This window comes from Ostrea edulis, chromosome 7, assembly GCF_947568905.1.
Source record: "Ostrea edulis chromosome 7, xbOstEdul1.1, whole genome shotgun sequence".
NCBI classification, from domain to species: Eukaryota; Metazoa; Mollusca; class Bivalvia; order Ostreida; family Ostreidae; genus Ostrea; species Ostrea edulis.
The window spans coordinates 9,244,306-9,265,735 of NC_079170.1; the positions used below are offsets into that span (position 1 = coordinate 9,244,306).

The 21,430-nt window shown below is 36.4% G+C and overlaps 1 protein-coding gene across 1 annotated transcript; it reads left to right on the forward strand.

Moving 5' to 3' along the window:
• The first annotated feature begins 279 nt into the window (after positions 1-279).
• Positions 280-19,399, forward strand: LOC125653534 (plasma alpha-L-fucosidase-like). The gene is made up of 8 exons (XM_048883103.2): positions 280-651; positions 9,914-10,020; positions 12,402-12,529; positions 13,167-13,306; positions 13,399-13,496; positions 15,158-15,290; positions 15,726-15,896; positions 16,318-19,399. Exons 1-8 carry the CDS (start codon positions 299-301, stop codon positions 16,568-16,570), a joined length of 1,383 nt encoding a protein of 460 aa, XP_048739060.2. The 5' UTR covers positions 280-298; the 3' UTR covers positions 16,571-19,399.
• The last annotated feature ends 2,031 nt before the right edge of the window (positions 19,400-21,430 follow it).

Genomic DNA, 21,430 nt, shown 5'->3' on the forward strand with positions numbered 1-21,430 from the left:
TTGATCGTTCTATTGAGCTGCTCAGCTATGATGATACAAGTGAACTCGGGTGATAACCACTCACTTCATACGATACAAATTTATCAAAATATATTACAAATCTCAAATATTTAGAATGAGAACGAAATCACAACACATGTACATTCACATTAAATATATCCCTAAAACATAATCTTACAAAGAATGTTCAAAATTCCGAAAATCGGTGATAATATTGTCAAACACACGTGATCAAGATCACGTTCCTTTTTACAATGTGTTGACAGTTACGGCGCACCGTAATGAGGCCAAAGTGAAAATGGCGAGGTTTCATTTCCGCGTCGTGCTTTTCTGTGCTATTTTGATTGGCATTTTATGCTCATGTATTTTCTGTTATGAGCCAAACTGGAAATCTCTGGACACCAGAAAGAATCCAGAGTGGTTTGACGAGGGTAAAATTGGGATTTTTCTTCATTGGGGTGTGTATAGCGTGCCTGGAAACATGGTATGGTTTTGGTATTTTTGGAAACGACAGAAGCTGCCCGAATTTGTTCAGTTCATGAAGGAACATTACCCGCCCAATTTCCAGTATGCAGACTTTGCTCCTGATTTTCGGGCCGAATTCTTTGATGCTGACAAGTGGGCTAAAATTCTCAAAGCGTCAGGCGCAAGGTTACAAATTTTCTTCTCTTTTGTTTATTGTTTTTAGTCATTTAATATCGAGTTCTCATGCTGTGAGTCAGTCTAATTTGGGTTTTCGACATTGACAGAATAAAAATGAAATAAAACTGCGCAGATACACACGTGTAGTTCTTTCAGAAGAATTATCTTTAGCTGCTAAATAGAATATTATGAATTTGAAGTGATAATAACACTGCTCTATATACAAGAGTTAACAGTACCCCAAGAAATAGGGTTCAATAACATGCAAAATGTTTTGGGGCCAATAAATAAGTATTGAAATAGTACCTTAACATTCTAGATCAGTTTCATGAAGAACTGTCACATCTCTTCAAAGTCAAAGTAGTATGTATATGTGTGTGTATATATATACTCATGGACAAAAGAAACGTTACACCAAAATGTATAACTGTAATTTTATTTCATGAAAATATAATATAATTTGGGAATAAAAAAATAAAATTTGAATGTTCAAACACAACAAATATCTAAGGTTTCCCGAATCTGAACATACACAAATTACGGAGTCAAAGCCGGAAAGTGTTAACTTCGGATATTCAATTCACAATGTCAATAACGAGTGAAAGAACCAATGTTATCGATAACAGCTTGACAACGACGACGCATAGAAGCAATGAGACGATTGATGGAGACCTGAGGGATTCTTTGCCATTCTTCCTGCAAAGCAGTTCTAAGCTGTTCACGCGTTTCCGGTTGATTGCGGCGTTGTCTTACTCGACGGTCTAATTGGTCCCAGAGGTGCTCGATTGGCGATAAATCGGGCGAAAGTGCTGGCCATGGCAAGATGTCGATGTGATTGTTGGCAAGAAAGTCTCTGTTGGCTCTTGCAACGTGGGGGCGCGCATTATCCTGTTGGAAAATTCCGCCATTTGCAGCGATAAAGGGACGGACATGTTGTGCAAGGATTTCATTACGGTATCGTTGTGCATTTAATGTCCCAATGATCGGTACAAGATCTGTTCGTCGATTACCACTTATTCCGCCCCACATCATTACACTTCCGCCTCCAAAGCGGTCATGGCGTAGCACACATCCATCAGAGAAGCGTTCACCGCGTCTACGGTACACGCGTGTTCTGCCATCCACTCGGCGCAGCATGAAACGTGATTCATCACTAAACAGAACGTGATTCCAGTCTGCAAGCCTCCATCTCAAGTGACGTCGAGCCCATTGAAGTCGTTCTCGGCAGTGTCTTTGGGTCAGCATAGGTCCTTTGTATGGGCGTCGTGCACGTAGACCTGCAGCCGACAAACGTCGTTGAACTGTTCGGCGACTGATTCGCCGCAATCCAGGAATTCCAACAGCAGTGTTTGCTGGATTTTCCGTTCTGTTCCGTAGATGACGTAATCGTATCATGCGGTCCTGCCTGGGCGTTGTTACCCTAGGTCTTCCAGATCGGGGGCGGTCTGCTGTTGAATTTGTTGTGTTGAAACGGTGCAATAATCGAGAAATCGTGATCCTTGCAACCCCAAATCGCCGTGCAACGTCGGCTTGCGACGCTCCAAGTTCCAACATGCCAATTGCTCTTTCGCGACTGGAACTGTCGAGCCGGGGCATTGCAATACGCGAAGATGTTGGAAAATTTTGATGTTTTTCTTACTGCCTGAATCACCTTGAGTAGTATTTGATAAAAATGAAAATGATTTTCTTTGCACGTGCAATGCGATATCCACGAAACCATGTTTACGGGTATCAACGATAAATTCACGCATGACTAGGTTTTAACATTTGTTGTGTTTGCCAGTGTAATCAGTAAAGCATGAAGTGTTGTTAAACAAGTTTTTATTTATTTATACGAAAAAATATTGTTTTACTATAATTTTTTCATGTGTAACGTTTCTTTTGTCCATGAGTATATATATATTTATAGGCCTATATATATGTTTTTATGGCGCTTTGAACGTAATTTGTAGGGCATGTCACTTCCGGACTACAATAACAAGTAAATAAACAAGCATGGAATACTTCAATTACTATCAAATTCCTGCATTTAAATGCTATCTTTGAAAGAAAGGAATCACTACAACCATTTTATAGGAAAATGCGTTTGATTGAATTATGTGGTTTGGCGAGGGAAATAAATCTAGAGAATATCCTGAGGATATCGGTAAAACTTCACGCCTTGCATCCAATGATACGCGTCTAAATGCGCATTTTCCCTTCCATCTAATTTACAACTAGGTACTAAGCACCAGTAGTGACTTGGATCGTCATCGTAGGACTGTGCATATAGCTCTTTACAGACTGTCGGCTAGCAAAATACCATTTGTATAGATGTCAACTTAGCCCTACAATTGGTAATTATCATGTGACTGTGGTGTATAAAAGTCAAATATAATCGGTCGTTCCGCCACATCCCGAAAGTTCTGTATTCCCTGTCACCCCTGTGTATTCCCTGATCTGCCTCTGACATCAAGCCAGGCATCACCCCGACTCTGTCCTGAGGTTAAAAAAAAGGTGTCAAAACTTTCCTAAATAGTCAATCCTAAAGATTAGTAGTCCATGTTTTTAAGCTCTACGGTGCACTGAATATTGCAGATTTTGTCACATTTATAATGCTATATAAACATTTATTTTTGCAAAGTTTAATATGCTAATGTGTCCGACAGTGATATTCCTCCTCAAGCTTACCAGGGGGATTCTTTGTGTTTAGTTGGAGATTTTTGCTAAATTTTAGGTATTTGGTTATTAGTAGCTCACCAAATACCAAACTGTTTGGATGTAATGTATATATCAGGGATAGACATTCACTTTTCATCTCACTTGCCCTTCGGGCAAGTAAACTCGAAGTTTTACTTGTCCGAATGAAAAACTTAGTTGTTCGAAATATTTTAGACTCTAGTAAGCCTGTCAACCAGTGATTCTAATTATCTTAATACGCCAGTTTCGAGATACGAACTCTTCTGTATAGGAGGTGCATTTAGTGGAACTTTGAATGCCTAAGTGGGACAGAGTGGATATGCAGCCAACGAGGAAGACGATGAAATGTATTAAAAGCGGCTTCTCTTTAAATATGTAAATGTGGGAAATACTAAATACTATCGAAAGAAATGTTTTACCGAAGAGGAAACATACAAACAATGTCATATTTGCAAGAAATATCTTGGATATAGTACTTATGACCAGCAAAATAACGTGATAGAATAAGAATTCTATGTATTTAATTACTCCCTAAATACTTATTACTTACTTAGTTTGTGTATCAGTCGAATTCGGGTTATCAAACAGCGTATGAGAAACTTACTGAGTACATTTACTTACGCTGTGATGAATATCTGTCCCACTCCCGCGAGTAAACAAATTCTTTCGCGCCTTACTATGTACGAGAGTTCTCCAAAGGGAGATAACTCGGACGTATCTCGAAACCGGCGTATTATCTCTCTCTGTGAATTGGTGATACAGTACGATCTACTAGAATGGGCCTTCGCTATAATCTGACGATTCGTTAAAGAAAAGTTGAGTTTTACTTTCTAATATTTTATATTCATCAAGCTTAACACAATTATCATAATAATCACATTTTTTACTAAAAACATCACTTGCCCCATCGGGTAAGTGTGTATTGAGTTTCACTTGTCAGAACTGAGTTTTCACTTGCCTCGGGCAATTGGACAACCGTTAATGTCGATCCCTGTAATAATTCTTGCAATAAAGGGTTGTGTACAGAATGGTGTACTTATTCAATGTACAAATAAAGAACGTATCAGATCAGAGCATATTTTGAAATGCTAGCAAGTTTCAATACACCCCAGAGCTTAGAATTATCATTGGAATATTGTTAATCAATACATTGTGTTGCCTATAGGTTGAGGTTCTAGGCCTAGAGACAGGGTCAGGGGTACACAAGGCTTGATGGTAATCAGAGAATTAGTTTTTCGTGTCACAGAAAACCCTAATTTAGTAGTGATTATTATTAACTTGAGTTTGAATTTTTAATAAAAAGGGAGAGGGCTAAAATAGACTATGTCTGCTGCCCAATCTCATGCACTTATTTATGAGCAAAATATTGTTTAATATAAACTCGAGTTCGATCAAAGTATTTCCATCATCTGTCAGCATTAACTTTTAACATAAATAACTTCTCAGTCCCAATTTCAACCAAAACTTGGCTTACCGTATTTTTGGGTGAATTAAAATTCAAGTTTTTGCACATTCTTTCAAAAGGGAGGTAATTACTAATTAAGAATGATGAAAAATTGGAATTACATTTTGATAAACAACACTTGAACAATTTCAACAAAACTTGGCACAAAGTATCTTTGGGTGAAGGGGATTCAAGCTTGTCCAAATGAAGGAAAACTTTCTCTTCAAAGGGAAGATGATAATAATTATTAAGAACATTTTAGCTTACTATAGAGGCAAAGGTTCAAGTGAGCTTTTCTGATTGAAAGTTGTTGTTGTTGTTGTAAACTTTTCATGAAAATTATCATCTTCTCCAGAATCACAAGGGCATTTTGATTCAAACAAACTTGGCACAGTAATGACAGCTACATGTATAAAGAGGGGGGGGGGGGGGGGCATTAAAAATCATTTATGAAATCATAAACAACAGGGCCTTGATTTGTATACAATCATCCTTCAAGTTGGGTAGTGCAGATTCAAGTTTGTTTGAATGATGGTCCTGGAAGGTACATGTAGGTTGGGGACACAATATGGATAAAAAAAATTTATATAGGAATATATATGATAGAATATGATATATTATATATTCATTCAATATCATCAATATACAACTACAATGTAATTGGGTTATAATTTGGAAGACATTGATTGAAAGACTCGAGATACCTGCTTCCCTTTTTTTCCAATTTTCAATATGGTCATTGCGGATATTGTGAAATTCATGAATACTTTTGGATTTACAATTGTAAATTATATTTATCCAATGTGTGCACAGTTCTTGAACTCATGATATTACTACATAGGTGTTGGACTTAACATGATCTTGTTGTCTCGTGTATTAGCAAAACATATGCATTTTGTGGATATGTGAATTATAATTGTTTACATATCATTTTACAGAGCCTTAAATTACTTAACATGTATTATCTAAAATTCTATTAGAATTTTAAAATCACCTTTGCATTTAATTCAGCACATTCGGACTTAACAAAAAATATGTATGCCTCCGAAAAAGTCAGTCATGCTTGTCACTGTATAGAAAAATAAATATGGTGGCTTCTGCTCTTGTTTTTGTAAAGAACTATTGATGGCTTATTATGAGAGGTTCACACATTTCTCCAGAATCGAGGAGGTTTATTTTGTGTAGTGTATGCATCCATTAGTCTATCAATATAAGGAGGCCATTGGAAATAAGGTAATTTAAGCTTTTATGGGTTATCCATAGTTGGCATTTTTATTCAAGGTAGAAATGATATATCATGTGTCGCTAGTGTGTGCATCTAGTCATATCTTATATCATGTGTCGCTAGTGTGTGCATCTAGTCATATCTTATATCATGTGTCGCTAGTGTGTGCATCTAGTCATATCTTATATCATGTGTCGCTAGTGTGTGTCTCTTCACACAGGACTTTGGCCAACAAATATTTACGTTCACCATTGATTAGTCAGTGGTAATCTTTTGTTAGTTCAGTTTTCAGCTATACTCATATAGAAACCCCTGCTTACAGTGTAACGAGACTTGCTTTGTATGGAAAGTTGTTTGGAGCATAAAGTTATTTATCCTGTTTTTAAGCTCACCTGAGCTATAAGCTCAAGTGAGTTTTCTGATCCCCTTTTGTCGAACATTTATCTTAAACTTGACCCTTTTTGACTTTTAAGAACTAGAGGGCTAATTTCAACCAAACTTGAAATATAAAGCATCCATGGGTAAAGGGATTCAAAATTGTTCAGATGAAGGGTCAAACACTCTTTTAAAGGGGAGATAATTATAAAATGGTAAAAATTTGGTGGAATTTTTAAAAAATCTTTTTCTCAAGAACCACTGATCCTGAAAAGACAAAACTAATGCAAAAGCTTGTTAAATGAGTTGAGATTAAAATTATTCAAATTATGGCTGGTGGGAGTAGAGTAGGGTCACAATAGGGGAACAAAGGGGATGTATATACATGTAGGAAAAATGTTTAAAAACTTTCTTCTCAAGAACAACACAAACATCATTAGTCATATTCATATGTAAGCATCCTCAAGTAGTGAAGATTCAAGTTTGTTCAAATTATGGCTCCAGAGGGTAGGGTGGGGCCACAATCGGGAAACAAAGTTTTCTTTGCAAATATCGAGGGATGAAACTTAAAAATTTTTTTTTTCAAGAACAGCAGGGCAATGATTACATGTAGCCATAATAATATGCAATTATCCATGCATAGATAGTACAGATTCAAATTTGTTCAAATCAATCAATTGGCTCCATTGAGTTAAGGTCACCCTGGTGGTGCTACAATATTGAAGGAATTAAATTTTTTACATGGGGATATATAGGAAATATCTTCTTAAGAACAACAGGACCATGATTAGTCCTACTCCTACTGAGATATGGTGGAGGCATCTTCAGATAGTGTAGATTCAAGTCTGTTCAAATCATGCCCCACCCCCACCCCCGGTAGACGGCCAGAATAGAGGAACAAAGTTGTAAATGGTAATTCATAGGGAAAAACCTTTTTCAAAAAAATGCTCAAGAGTAACAGTGCCATGATTAATCATACTGACATGAAATCTTTACAAGTCGTCTTGTGACCAAGAAGTTCATGATTAATCATATTGACATGAAATCTTTACAAGTCATCTTGTGACCAAGAAGTTCATGATTAATCATATTGACATGAAATCTTTACAAGTCATCTTGTGACCAAGAAGTTCATGATTAATCATATTGACATGAAATCTTTACAAGTCATCTTGTGACCAAGAAGTTCATGATTAATCATACTGACATGAAATCTTTACAAGTCTTGTGACCATGCAAGAAGTTCATGATTAATCATACTGACATGAAATCTTTACAAGTCATCTTGTGACCAAGAAGTTCATGATTAATCATACTGACATGAAATCTTTACAAGTCATCTTGTGACCAAGAAGTTCATGATTAATCATACTGACATGAAATCTTTACAAGTCATCTTGTGACCAAGAAGTTCATGATTAATCATACTGACATGAAATCTTTACAAGTCGTCTTGTGACCAAGAAGTTCATGATTAATCATACTGACATGAAATCTTTACAAGTCATCTTGTGACCAAGAAGTTCATGATTAATCATACTGACATGAAATCTTTACAAGTCATCTTGTGACCAAGAAGTTCATGATTAATCATACTGACATGAAATCTTTACAAGTCGTCTTGTGACCAAGAAGTTCATGATTAATCATACTGACATGAAATCTTTACAAGTCATCTTGTGACCAAGAAGTTCATGATTAATCATACTGACATGAAATCTTTACAAGTTGTCTTGTGACCAAGAAGTTCATGATTAATCATACTGACATGAAATCTTTACAAGTCTTGTGACCAAGAAGTTCATGATTAATCATACTGACATGAAATCTTTACAAGTCGTCTTGTGACCAAGAAGTTCATGATTAATCATACTGACATGAAATCTTTACAAGTCATCTTGTGACCAAGAAGTTCATGATTAATCATACTGACATGAAATCTTTACAAGTCATCTTGTGACCAAGAAGTTCATGATTAATCATACTGACATGAAATCTTTACAAGTCGTCTTGTGACCAAGAAGTTCATGATTAATCATACTGACATGAAATCTTTACAAGTCATCTTGTGACCAAGAAGTTCATGATTAATCAAGCCTCCAAAGGTACTGCAGATTGAAGTTTCTTCAGATCATGACCTGGGGGGGGGGGGGGGGGGGGTCAGATGGGGCCTCAGAAGGGGGTGAAGGTTTGATGTTAAAAGTATACGAATTTTTTTGAAATTTTCATTTATCAAAAACCGCTGGCTATGATTAGTCATGTTTTGAATATGCAAGCATTCTAATGTAGTACGGATTCATGCTTGACAGGGCTTGGCAAGGATTCAGTTGAAAGTTTTACATCAGAATACATAGGGAATTTGAAGAAAAAATTAAGAGTATAATAGCTGCATGCAGGGATACACTAATTTAAAATCATATCAGTATGCAGATGTTCCCAAGTTATGTCCATTAATGGTTTTTTTCTGATGGACCCTAGGGTTAGGATGGGGCTGAAATTGGGGTTTAAACTTTTACAAACTACAACCTGTAGAGGAAACTCTTTTTTATCCAGAACAACAAGACCATATTAGTGACACTGATATTGAAGCTTCTGTATGATGTGTGGATTTAAGTTGACCCTGTGGAGCTAGCTTGGGGTCATATTATAAGATTAGAATTTGTCGTAGGATTAAAGAGGATAAAAATCTCCTGAAGATTGATTGATTGTGTATTGTTTAACATCCCTCTCGAGAATTTTTCACTCATATAGAGACGTTACCATTGCCGGTGAAGGGCTGCAAAATTTTGGCCTATGCTCACTGCTTACGGCCTTTGAGCAGGGAGGGATCTTTATCGTGACACGGGACCTCGGTTTTTGCAGTCTCATCCGAAGGACCGCCCCATATAGTCGCCTCTTACAACAGGCAAGGAGTACTGAGGACCTATTCTATAATCCGGATCCCCACAGGACTCTCCTTACGAAAAGCAGGACCAAGCTGACTCAGAATGAGTGTTGTGGCCCATGGGCCTCTTGTTTTATTTTAAAGATTATAACTATTAGGAATTAATGATTAGGTTGTTAGTTTTATGGGAAATGTATACTTCATGGTAAGATAGGATAATTTCTGTAAAATCAGCTCACAGGTCCTTTGAACCACTGGAGATACTGAACAGTGATCCTCGATATATATACAGTAAAACACGGTTACGGTGAGCATGCTTTATAATGAATTCATGCTTACAGCGAAGTGACTTTCATTCTCTGTAGTTTTATAACATATTACGACCTTAATGGATATATATTAATGAATTACCGATGGTGCATTAAGACATGCAGCTATTTATCTTGAAGTTGACTAAATTATCATTGTCTTTAGACATGCAGCTATTTATCCTGAGGTTGACTTGTATCACTGTCTTTAGATATGCAGCTATTTATCCTGAAGTTGACTAAATTATCATTGTCTTTAGATATGCAGCTATTTATCCTGAAGTTGACTAAGTTATCATTGTCTTTAGATATGCAGCTATTTATCATGAAGTTGACTAAGTTATCATTGTCTTTAGATATGCAGTTCTAACAACAAAACATCATGAAGGTTTTACATTGTGGCCATCCAAATATTCCTGGAACTGGAATGCAATGAGTGTAGGACCCAAGAGGGATCTTGTGGGTAATTATACCTATCTACTGCTTGTAAAGCAACCAGGGTTTTTTAAAGGTCTTGATTTCAGGAGCCTGGGCCTTTCCAATTGGGAAAAATAGCAACATTTACTTGAAATTGGGGAAAATGTTCTATGGATAAAAGAACCCAGCACTGTAGGGAGAAAAACAAACCAGTGCTTTAAGAAATAATTGGACTCCTTCTGACTTACATTTTGGTCAAAGCTTACCTCATTTAAATAATCAGAGGCCAAAAAAATTAGGTTTACTTGGCAATTTTGAAGCAAAAATCGTATTCTATGGGCCTGTGAAGGAGATTTAGGAACAATAAGGCTAATTGCTATGATCTCTTTTCATTGTTTGGGAATTTTAAAGCACAAATTGGGAAAAATATCTGCTCTTTAGCATTGGGAATGAGGCCTTATTTCGGCTCCTTACAGACCCTAAAAAACTCCCTGGCAATGAGATATTTTTCTTTAATGAAGCTTAAGGCTATAATACAGGTATACAAATGTATATGAGTAAACTCAGGTGACCTGTCATGACTACTGCAATTGTCCGTCGTACATAAACAATTGAAAATTTTACCTTCTTGATAACTACCATTCCAATTCATTTTAAATTTTGTATGAAGCATCATTGGGACAAGGGGGACATAAATTGTAAATTTCAGGACTCCTGCACCCCTGGGGCCTTGGGGACAGGGCAAAAACTGCCAAAATCGACCAACTTTAAAAAAATTTCTCTACAACCACACCTATGTAAGACAAACTAAATGCATAGTGCAGGAAGGCCTCCACGAAAATTGTAAATTTCATGATCCCAGGGGTAGGGGTTCTAACCCCAGTGTGGGACCAAACTTGGTACATAGTGTTTATGTGTAAAACATTTAAATAACACATTTTTAGTGCTATTGATTCTAAATAAATAATTAGAAGGAGTAGGCAGTCCTTTACCAAAATTGTAAATTTCATGATCATAGGGGGTAAGGGTTTGGTTTCAAGTTTGAGCCAAAATTATTATCGTGATTATGTTTTCTCTTTCATTTGAAATACTTCTTGGAGTTTGCTGATATGGTATAAAAACTAAAAATGTATCTTTAGGAAAAGCAGAAAAGGATGTACCAAACTTGTGAATTCCGCAACCCCAGGGTACTGAGTGTAGGATGGGTCCAAATTAGTCACATTGTGTTAATTTTACATAATTTATATCATGTAAAGCCTTTCATCACTATAGGCACTTTCGAGGGCATTTAAAAGAAAGATGTAATCTTAAAACTTAAAAACATGTACTTTTGTTGAATATAGTATTCAACACAGGATTTTTTCGAGAGTTCACAGGCCTTGGGACTAGTGATACTTATAACTGATTGATGAGGGATGTATAATATGCCTCTATGAAGAGTCCTGTTGTGATTTTTGAATTCATGTCCACCCAGTAAAATGAAAAAAATATATACATATCATTGTATTTCTACCAACAATATACATAACAACTGTGTTGAAACAAAATTGCTTTATAAGTATTTGTCTTTTGGGGGGGGGGGGGTTGATAATCAAAATTTCAGTTATTTAATTAATGCCCTATATTGATGAGTTCATTTTTGTATGTGAGAACAAATACAATTAGAATCAACAATAAATTGAAAGTCATTAAGGTGGAAATTTACTATATGATTAGGCTACAAGAAAAGGTGAAGATAACGAACAGTGATCAATCTCATAAATTCCATCAAGAATACAAAATTAAGAGTAGTACACTCAAGGACCTCTGGAAACACCATTGTTGACCTGTCACATCCACCGTTAGCCATATAGTTATCTAGATCAGGTAAACGGAGTAACCTGCAGTCAGAGTCAGTGCACACAGAACGGTCTAGCTATTGGTATGAAACACGTCCGACAGAATTTAACCTAATGACAGGTTGTGTTTGCGAATTAGATCATTATAATGATCATAGAATTTGCGAAACGAAACTGTTGAAACTTCTATAACATTAATATACGTGTCACTGTGTCAGTAGGCTGCATTGGTTTAAAATTTGATCATAGGCAGAACATACTCTTGTTTATCGAATCATTTGAAAGACACAAACATCATTATGCAGTTGATAATGGGATATTGCTACATAGATATGGGAAGTTGACAATGGAGAAGCTTATTTCATCCTATTTGTCATAAAGTTGTTCTGTTACTTTACCATTAACGTTTATGTATAAAAAGATATGAGGTGTTCTATTTCTGTAATGTCATTGTAGAAAAATTTACCCTGGATGTAAATTGTGGTATGCGAATATCCATATCAATTTTTTATTTTTGTTTTTCTAACAAATGTCTTATTTTTGTGTTTTTCATGTTGAACAAACATTTAATTCATTTTGCTTGCCCTAGGTGAATTTTCAACTGCCATAAAGAGGTCTGGTTTGCGACTTGGTTTGTACAACTCTCTCTATGAATGGTTCCATCCTCTCTACATGCAAGACAAAGCGAATAACTTCACTACCAAAGAATTTGTGAAGGTCAGTGACGAAAGCACTCCAATAAAAGTTAAAGAGTCGATTCTTACCTCCATAACATTACAATGTACCATAGCGAGTATCACACTGTAACATTACAATGTACCATAGCGAGTATCACGCTGTAACATTACAATGTACCATAGCGAGTATCACGCTGTAACATTACAATGTACCATAGCGAGTATCACGCTGTAACATTACAATGTACCATAGCGAGTATCACGCTGTAACATTACAATGTACCATAGCGAGTATCACGCTGTAACATTACAATGTACCATAGCGAGTATCACGCTGTAACATTACAATGTACCATAGCGAGTATCACGCTGTAACATTACAATGTACCATAGCGAGTATCACACTGTAACATTACAATGTACCATAGCGAGTATCACACTGTAACATTACAATGTACCATAGCGAGTATCACACTGTAACATTACAATGTACCATAGCGAGTATCACACTGTAACATTACAATGTACCATAGCGAGTATCACACTGTAACATTACAATGTACCATAGCGAGTATCACACTGTAACATTACAATGTACCATAGCGAGTATCACACTGTAACATTACAATGTACCATAGTGAGTATCACACTCTATATACAGAATGTTCGCATTCTAGGACAAAGTTATGCCGGAACTGTACGATTTGGTGAACATCTACCACCCTGATTACCTATGGTCTGACGGGGCGCCTTGGGACAGCGGGAATAGTTCTTATTGGAACGCACCGGAATTTGTGGCCTGGTTATATAATGAAAGGTCAATACAAAGCGCACAGTGTGTTGATGCACTTTACTGAAAGTAAATCTTGCTGTTAAGTTGAAAGTTATTAAGAAATCCTTTCGTTGTAGTCCCGTGAGGTACACCGTGCTTACAAACGACAGATGGGGGATGGACGTCTCTTGTAAACATGGTGGAGTGCTGACCTGCTCTGACAGATACAACCCAGGTTACATTTTTAGTTCACCTGAGCTGAAAGCTCAAGTGAGCTTTTCTGATCGTCTGTTGTCCGTCTGTCTGCCTGTAAAGTTTTTACATTTTCGACTTCTTCTCCAGAACCACTGGGCCAATTTCAACCACACTTGGCCAAAAGCATCCTTGGGTGAAGGGCTTTCCAGTTTGTACAAATGAAAGGCCATGTCTCTTCCAAAAGGGAGATAATTATAAAAATGCAAAAATAGGGTGGGGTCATTTAAAAATCTTCTTAAGAACCACTGGTCCAGAAAAGCTGAAATTTACATGAAAGTTTCCTGACATTGTACAGATTCAAGTTCATTAAAATCATGGCCCCCTGAGGGTGGGTTGGGTGGCACAATAAGGATCAAAGTTTTACATACAAATATCTAGGAAAAATCTTTAAAAATCTTCTCAAGAACCACTGAGCCAGAAAAGCTTTTATTTACATGAAAACTTCCTGACATAATTCAGATTTAAGTTTGTGAAAATCATGGTCCCCGGTGGTTGGATGGGGCGACAAAGAGGAATCAAAGTTTTGCATACAAATATATTGGGAAAATCTTTAAAAATTTTCTTCTCAAAAACTACTGGACTAGGAAAGTGGAAATTTACATGAAAGCTTCCTAACACAGTGCAGATTCAAATTTGTAAAAATCGTGGCCCCCGGGGTCAGGATGAGGCCACAATAGGGGATCAAAGTTTAACATACAAATATATAGGTAATTTTTTTTTTTAACTTCTCAAAAACTACTTTGTCAAGAAAGTGGAAATTTACATGAAAGCCTCCTAACATAGTGCAGATTAAAGTTTGTTAAAATCATGGCCCCCGAGGATAGGATGGGGCCACAATAGGGGATCAAAGTTTTACATACAAATATATAGGGAAAATCTTTAAAATTCTTCTTCTCAAAAACTACTGAGCCAGGAAAGTTGAAATATACATGAAAACTTCCTGACATAGTACAGATTCAAGTTTATTAAAATCATGGCCCCTGGGGGTAGATGAGGCAACAATAGGGGATCAAAGTTTTGTATGAGAATATAGAGGGAAAATCATTAAAAATCTTCTATTGAAAAATCACTGGGCCAGGAAAGTTTACATTCACATGAAAGCTTCCCGATAGAGTCCAGATTCAATTTTGAAAAAATCATGGCCCCCTCGGGAGTAGGTTGGGGCAAAAACAGGGATAAAAGCTTTACATGCGAATATATAGGAAAAATCTTTAAATATGAGCCAAGATGACTCAGGTGAGCGATGTGGCCCATGGGTCTCTCGTTTTACATTCCGCGCTTATTGCACAGAAAACTCTGTTTCCTTGTTCCGTCACTGCCTTCTCAGGGAAGCACCAGAGCTTATAACGCGTACAGATTTTTTCACGCACCCCATAGACAGGCCATATTGTGGTATGGCGATGTGATCGGTGAAATTCAATAAAATAATTTTCAGAAAATCTCCATGATTTAATAAAATATGATAAACAATAACTTTACCCTAGTTTTTAGACAGATTTCATGCCTTGTAGTGAATATTGGTGTATATTAGATAACGTTATATCTCCAGGGAAGTATATAATATTGGTGTATATGAGATAACGTTATATCTCCAGGGAAGTATATAATATTGGTGTATATTAGATAACGTTATATCTCCAGGGAAGCTACGGAATAGGAAGTGGGAGAATGCTTTCACGATTGACAAGAAAAGTTGGGGCTTCAGGAAGACAGCGGTGCTATCGGATTTCATGACAGTAGAGGAGTTGTTGTATGAAGTTATCTCGACAGTAAGGTGAGTCACTTATGTTTATATCTAGTATACAATAGCACTGAATAATCTGTAGTATGACAGTAAGGTGAGTCACTTATGTTTATATCTAGTTAAAGTATACAATAGCACTAAACAATCTGTAGTATAACAGTGTTATTGTGTAGTCCATATTGAATTGAAACTAATTGGAAAGATTTTGGGATAATTAGCATCATGTCCATCACCAGTGACGTCTCATTTGACTTGCTAACAAAGTTTACACATTTGATCAAATTCTCAAATCACCCATATAATGTTACACCTATGTAAAACAAAATTTTCCATGTTATAGAAGGTATCATCTCATATTTAAATTTGTTGGATGCAATTAACTTACATATGGTCATATACATGCATACTACATACATTTATAAAATACGTTAACAAGCATTTATTGAAGTTGGAAGAAACTTTCAGTTATGGTGGAAATGCATTGATTGATGTTGGTCCTACATCATACGGGACAATACCACCTCTATTGGAAGAGAGGCTGTCACAGCTGGGGAGTTGGCTGAGGGTGAATGGCGAGGGCATATACAGAACGGTGCCCTGGCAATATCAAAATGACACCCACAACCCTCATGTCTGGTATGTATGTTCTCTCTCTCTCTCTGTTTCTCTCTCTGTCTGTTTCTCTCTCACTCTCCCACTATCTCTCTCTCCACTATCTCTCTTTCTCTCTCACTCCCACTATCTCTCTCTCTCTCTGTCTCTCTCTCTGTTTCTCTTTCACTCTCCCACTATCTCTCTCTACTATCTCTCTTTGTCTCTCACTCTCCCACTATCTCTCTCTCTCTCTCTATCTCTCTCTCTCTGATCACCTAGGTCCATACCATCTTACCTAGATGTAGGTACTGGAATCTGCCAAAGTTTTTCTTCTCTCTTCTTTCTCTCTCTCTCTTCTCTCTCTCTGTCTCTGTTTCTCTCTCTCTTCTCTCTCTCTCTCTCTCTCATAAACATATATGTACATGTATATGAATGCTGAAAAATCATTTGATTTGATTTTCAGGTATACTGTCTCCAAATATTCTCCACTGCTCGTTTACGCCTTTTTACTGGAATGGCCAGAGGACAACATCGTGAAGCTCGGCGCTCCGATCCCTTCTAACAAGACGTTGGTAAACCTGTTGGGTCATCCTATTCCCATTCCGTGGAAAAGGGACCCAGCTGGTGGAATGCAGCTTAATCTTCCCGACATTCCGTTTTCTAAAATGCCTTGTATGTGGGCGTGGTCCTTTAGACTACTTGAATTAAGCAATTAAGATTATGGGTGGTGTGAAAGTGAAAATTAATACAGTACAAATTTTTCTGAACACTATTTACATTTACACTCTGATGCAGTCTACCATGCATATTCACATACGTCTACATGTAGTCGCAGAGAAAAAAGAATTTTTAAAGTTTTATATGGGATTTTATTTTGCAACTAATTTGATATTTGGGTTGTAAAAATGTTTTGTTTTGGGGACAGAAAATGTTAAAAGTAACATTAGATTAGCAATACTTTTACAAGTTTTTAGATAGAGCATGCATTATATTTGACTCAGTTATAACTCAAGGGAAGAAATCCACAAAACTGTTGCCCTTTCAAATAAATTAAGAATTTTATTGAGAAAAACAGCTGCAATATTTCTTATGGATCATAAAGGGGAAACACGAAATCCTAAAATGACAGTCATTTATATCATACATGGCTTCCACATTCTCATCATCCTTGGTCATGCGCGACATCTAACTATGGACACGGACACAATCGCATAGTCTGTTTTCAGTTTTGCGGACGTAATTTTCTCCACAGTATGGTACTAGTCTGGTGTGTCCAGGGGTCCGTGTTTGCCCAACTCTCTATTTTGTATTGCTTGTAGGAGTTAAGAGATTGGTCGCTGTTCGTTATCTTCACCTTTATAGGAGTTATTAGATTGATCACTGTTCATTATCTTCACCTTTATAGGAGTAATGAGATTGATCACTGTTCGTTATCTTCACCTTTATAGGAGTTATGAGATTGATCACTGTTCGTTATCTTCACCTTTATAGGAGTTATGAGATTGATCACTGTTCGTTATCTTCACCTTTATAGGAGTTAAGAGATTGGTCGCTGTTCGTTATCTTCACCTTTATAGGAGTTATGAGATTGATCACTGTTCGTTATATTCACCTTTATAGGAGTTATGAGATTGATCACTGTTCGTTATCTTCACCTTTATAGGAGTTAAGAGATTGGTCGCTGTTCGTTATCTTCACCTCTATAGGAGTTATGAGATGGATCACTGTTCGTTATCTTCACCTTTATAGGAGTTATGAGATTGATCACTGTTCGTTATCTTCACCTTGCATATAGTGTTATGGTTGACGTGGAACGTTTGTATTACTTCGTTTTCTTGGATAAAGAGACCGGTGCTTCAACACCATTTTTAACGAAATACATACGGTATGTATTAAACAAACGAACTTTATGAAAAACTAATTCCCCGTAGAAACCTATGACAACTGGCTATGTAAGGGAAACATTCTTTTACAAAATTTTAGAACAATTAGTGAGTTCTTGAACCCATGAATGGAATTGAAATCCGTTTCCCTCTTTCTATTTAGATTTTAAGCCGAAATACAAATTTATGCGTATCATCATTTCCAAGTTTCAAATTAAATTTGATCAATTTGATTGGCTAATATATGAAGAAATAAAGACATTTGTAGAAAACTCCCGAGAACTTTGGTCTCAAGAAATTTTGTGGGAAAGAGTTCAAGGAATCTAAGGAAGGAAAAATGGTTTGAAAATTATGATGTCTCAAAATGTAAGGTTTCCCGCCCAAAAGGGCAGGGAAAATGTATGTCATTTCTTATTTACATGCCATATATAAATTATTTCGTATATATATATATATATATATATATATATATATATATATATATATATATAAACGTAAGGTTGGGTGTTATAATTGTTTGTTTGTGCTTTATATTAAATATTCTATACAATTGCATCGAGAGATCCACTCTCCTTATAAAATATCTTAAACACTGAATGACACAGCGATGGTGTGGGATTGCATCAGTGTGTATAAGTAGCGCTTTAGGAGCATAACAAAGCTTCCTTTTTAGGGAAGTTGTTGTGGCCGAGTGGACTTATGCACTGGTTTGACAATCTTGCTAGGCGGTGGGTGCCGTACATCACTGGTTCGACCCTGGGCTGGGGCGAAAATTTTCAGTACCTAGTTGTGATTATTTAGTGCTTTATATATATATATAGAGAGAGAGAGAGAGAGAGAGAGCGAGAGCATGTACTGTAAGCATGACAAAGTTATGCAATGATTCCATTATGTTTATATCCTCATATTTGTTTCTCAATATATTGAAAATATTTAAAGCTTATTAAATAAATATCAAATATCTATTTTCGTATTAGACTACTTTGCAATCTTGGTGTTTTGCTCCACAATAAAAATGAGATTATTTCCCTCTGCCCCTGCTCAATGAATTTGTTTAGAGTATGTTACACCTACACATATAAGGTCTATTTAGTTGTCTGTGATGTAATGTATATATACATATATTATAAAACTATTTCTCTAGTAACATTGTGTGAAGTTTGTTTATCATTGGTGTTGTATACTAAATATATATATGTCAAGGTTATTATTTTGCATTGGAAAAAAATGTTGATATCTATTTTATGATTTGTTTAAAAGTTCGAAATGATTAAGAGATAAACCCTGATAGTTTCTTTGCTCACTCTATCGATTCGTACAGGTCGGAGATGGACTTCTCAGAAAAGCGAGAGTGTACGAAGTTTAATGCCCCCATAGTTTAACACTGAGATAATCTACATGTAATTACCTTACCTTAACTGCATCTACACATGTGTATTGGCAGTTTTAATTTTTTATGTGCCATCTTTTTCCTGTATACTTTATGTAGCTTGTATTTTTGTGATATATATATATATATTGTACATCTGTAATTCTAGGGGATCAACATATTGATTTACCATTTTGCATTGTATGATTAACCATTAGTCTGATTCCCTATCAGGATTTATATATTTTTCATCAATTTCGACGTCATTATCAATAAATGACATTTTTCATCTCTACGTTGGTATTCATTTAAGGAGGTTCTCTATATCATCATAATGGCTGACTTCCTTTTAAAACATGGATGAAAATATGAATATTAGCAATATTTGTCTATTCATTTAGAAAGTCATTGCCTAGCTGAGTAGCTCAGTAGCCTGCTGAAGTGTAGATTGCGGGTTTGAGTCCAGCAGGGGTTTTAAAAATTTTTCAAATTGCTTTCGACTGAAACTGCATTTTTTGACTAAATAAAGTAAATTTAAAAATTTTCAATATCAGAATGTTGTACATATCCTCCACTTTTCATCCATATCAAATTTCTCTGGTGTAGCATACCTCCTTAATTTGACCCCACTCAGCAAAAACAGAGCTGCGGTTAGGTTGTGAAGCATGAAGAAACACAAAGTATCCTGTACCGCACTTTCTACAGAAAGTTCAGGTATACTGTTGTTACCCTGGTCTGTCCGTCCGTCTGTCACACTTTCTTCTTCCTTTAAACTCTTTATTTTAAACACTAACCAATCCATCGTTTGGTGTCCTGTTTATGTACAATAAGATTTTGGAATTTTCAATTTTACCTTGGGGTAAAAAAAAACATTGGGGGGGGGGGGGTACAAGAACCTGGTTCTCAGAATTCTCTCTTATATTTTACGCAGTAGCCACATCATCTTTTGGAAGGTTATCAATGTTGTCTTATAGATGTGCAATAAAGTTTTTCATTTTTACCCTAAGGGCCAATTAGTGGTTAAAACGAAGTTTTGCTATAGGAAAACCTGGTTCCCAGAACTCCTACATTTTATGCAGTAGCCAAATCATGTCTTGGGGAGTGTCCTTTAGATGTGCTTCAAGTTTTCAAAATTTTCTTTTTCGTCTTGGGGACAAATGGGGTGGAAAAACGACGAACAAAAGCCTGCTGCTCAATGCATTGTGTCATGTTCAACAATATATTTGTTTTAGGGTTGGAATCTCCACCATTTTAAAGACATCTGAACAATCAAAAAATGATGCGGGTTGAGATGACTCTGGAGCACTTGCCCAACAGAATATTCGATGCATCTTGATATCTGCAGCTGGAATATTTATGGCTGATGTTCAGGTGTTCAGGACCTCAGTTGTTTTAAATATATTTCAACAATTAGGATACAGTGTTTTGGATGGCCCCAGGGCACTTGTTCAACAGAATAGTTGATGCATCTTGATATTTGATGGTACAGGGGTTTCAACAGTTCGTTATAACGACCTAGTTCGTCAATACAACCTATCATTGGGTCAAATGCAGTCTGACAAGTTTCATACAGATTGTTAGGTCGTTCTTGGCACGCTGGTTTTGACTACGGATAACTCTGTTTACCTGATCAGGATATAGGGCTCACGGCGAGTGTGACAGGTCGACAGGGGATGCTTATTCCTAGGCACCTGATCCCACCTCTGGTGTGTCTAGGGGTCCGTGTTTGCCCAACTATCTATTTTGTATTGCTTATAGGAGTTATGAGATTGATCACTGTTCGTTATCTTCACCTTTCATATACTAATGGCTGCGTTTAACTTCTGCAGAACTGTTTCATCGCAGTTTAAATCTGGGCCTCTTTCCAACTGTTATTTGGAAAAGAACATGGAAAACCACGACTGTCTTTTTTATGACCTTGCGCCGATTACATTTACATGATACATATCATAATTGTTTTTGATCTAAAAATAAATGTTAATTACACAGGATTTTTAGAAATAAAAGCTACGCCAATTACAGATGTTTACAGGAATAACCTTACCAAATAGTGTTTAGACGGCAACCCACTCGTGATTGCCGATTTCATTACTCGCTTTCCTCGTTTCGTTCTTGATTATTTGCATCGCTATTTGTACGCATTGGTGGCTAAACATATACGGTTGAATGTTAAAACTCGGAATGTTTGTCAAAATCGAATTAAATGTTGTCCATGGTGAATAAAAGTTGAATTTTCAAAGATTTCTAACACTACTCTCACAATAAACTGATCGAAGGAGGTAGCAGGTGATGTCATTGTACCACGAGACTAATTAACGATTAAT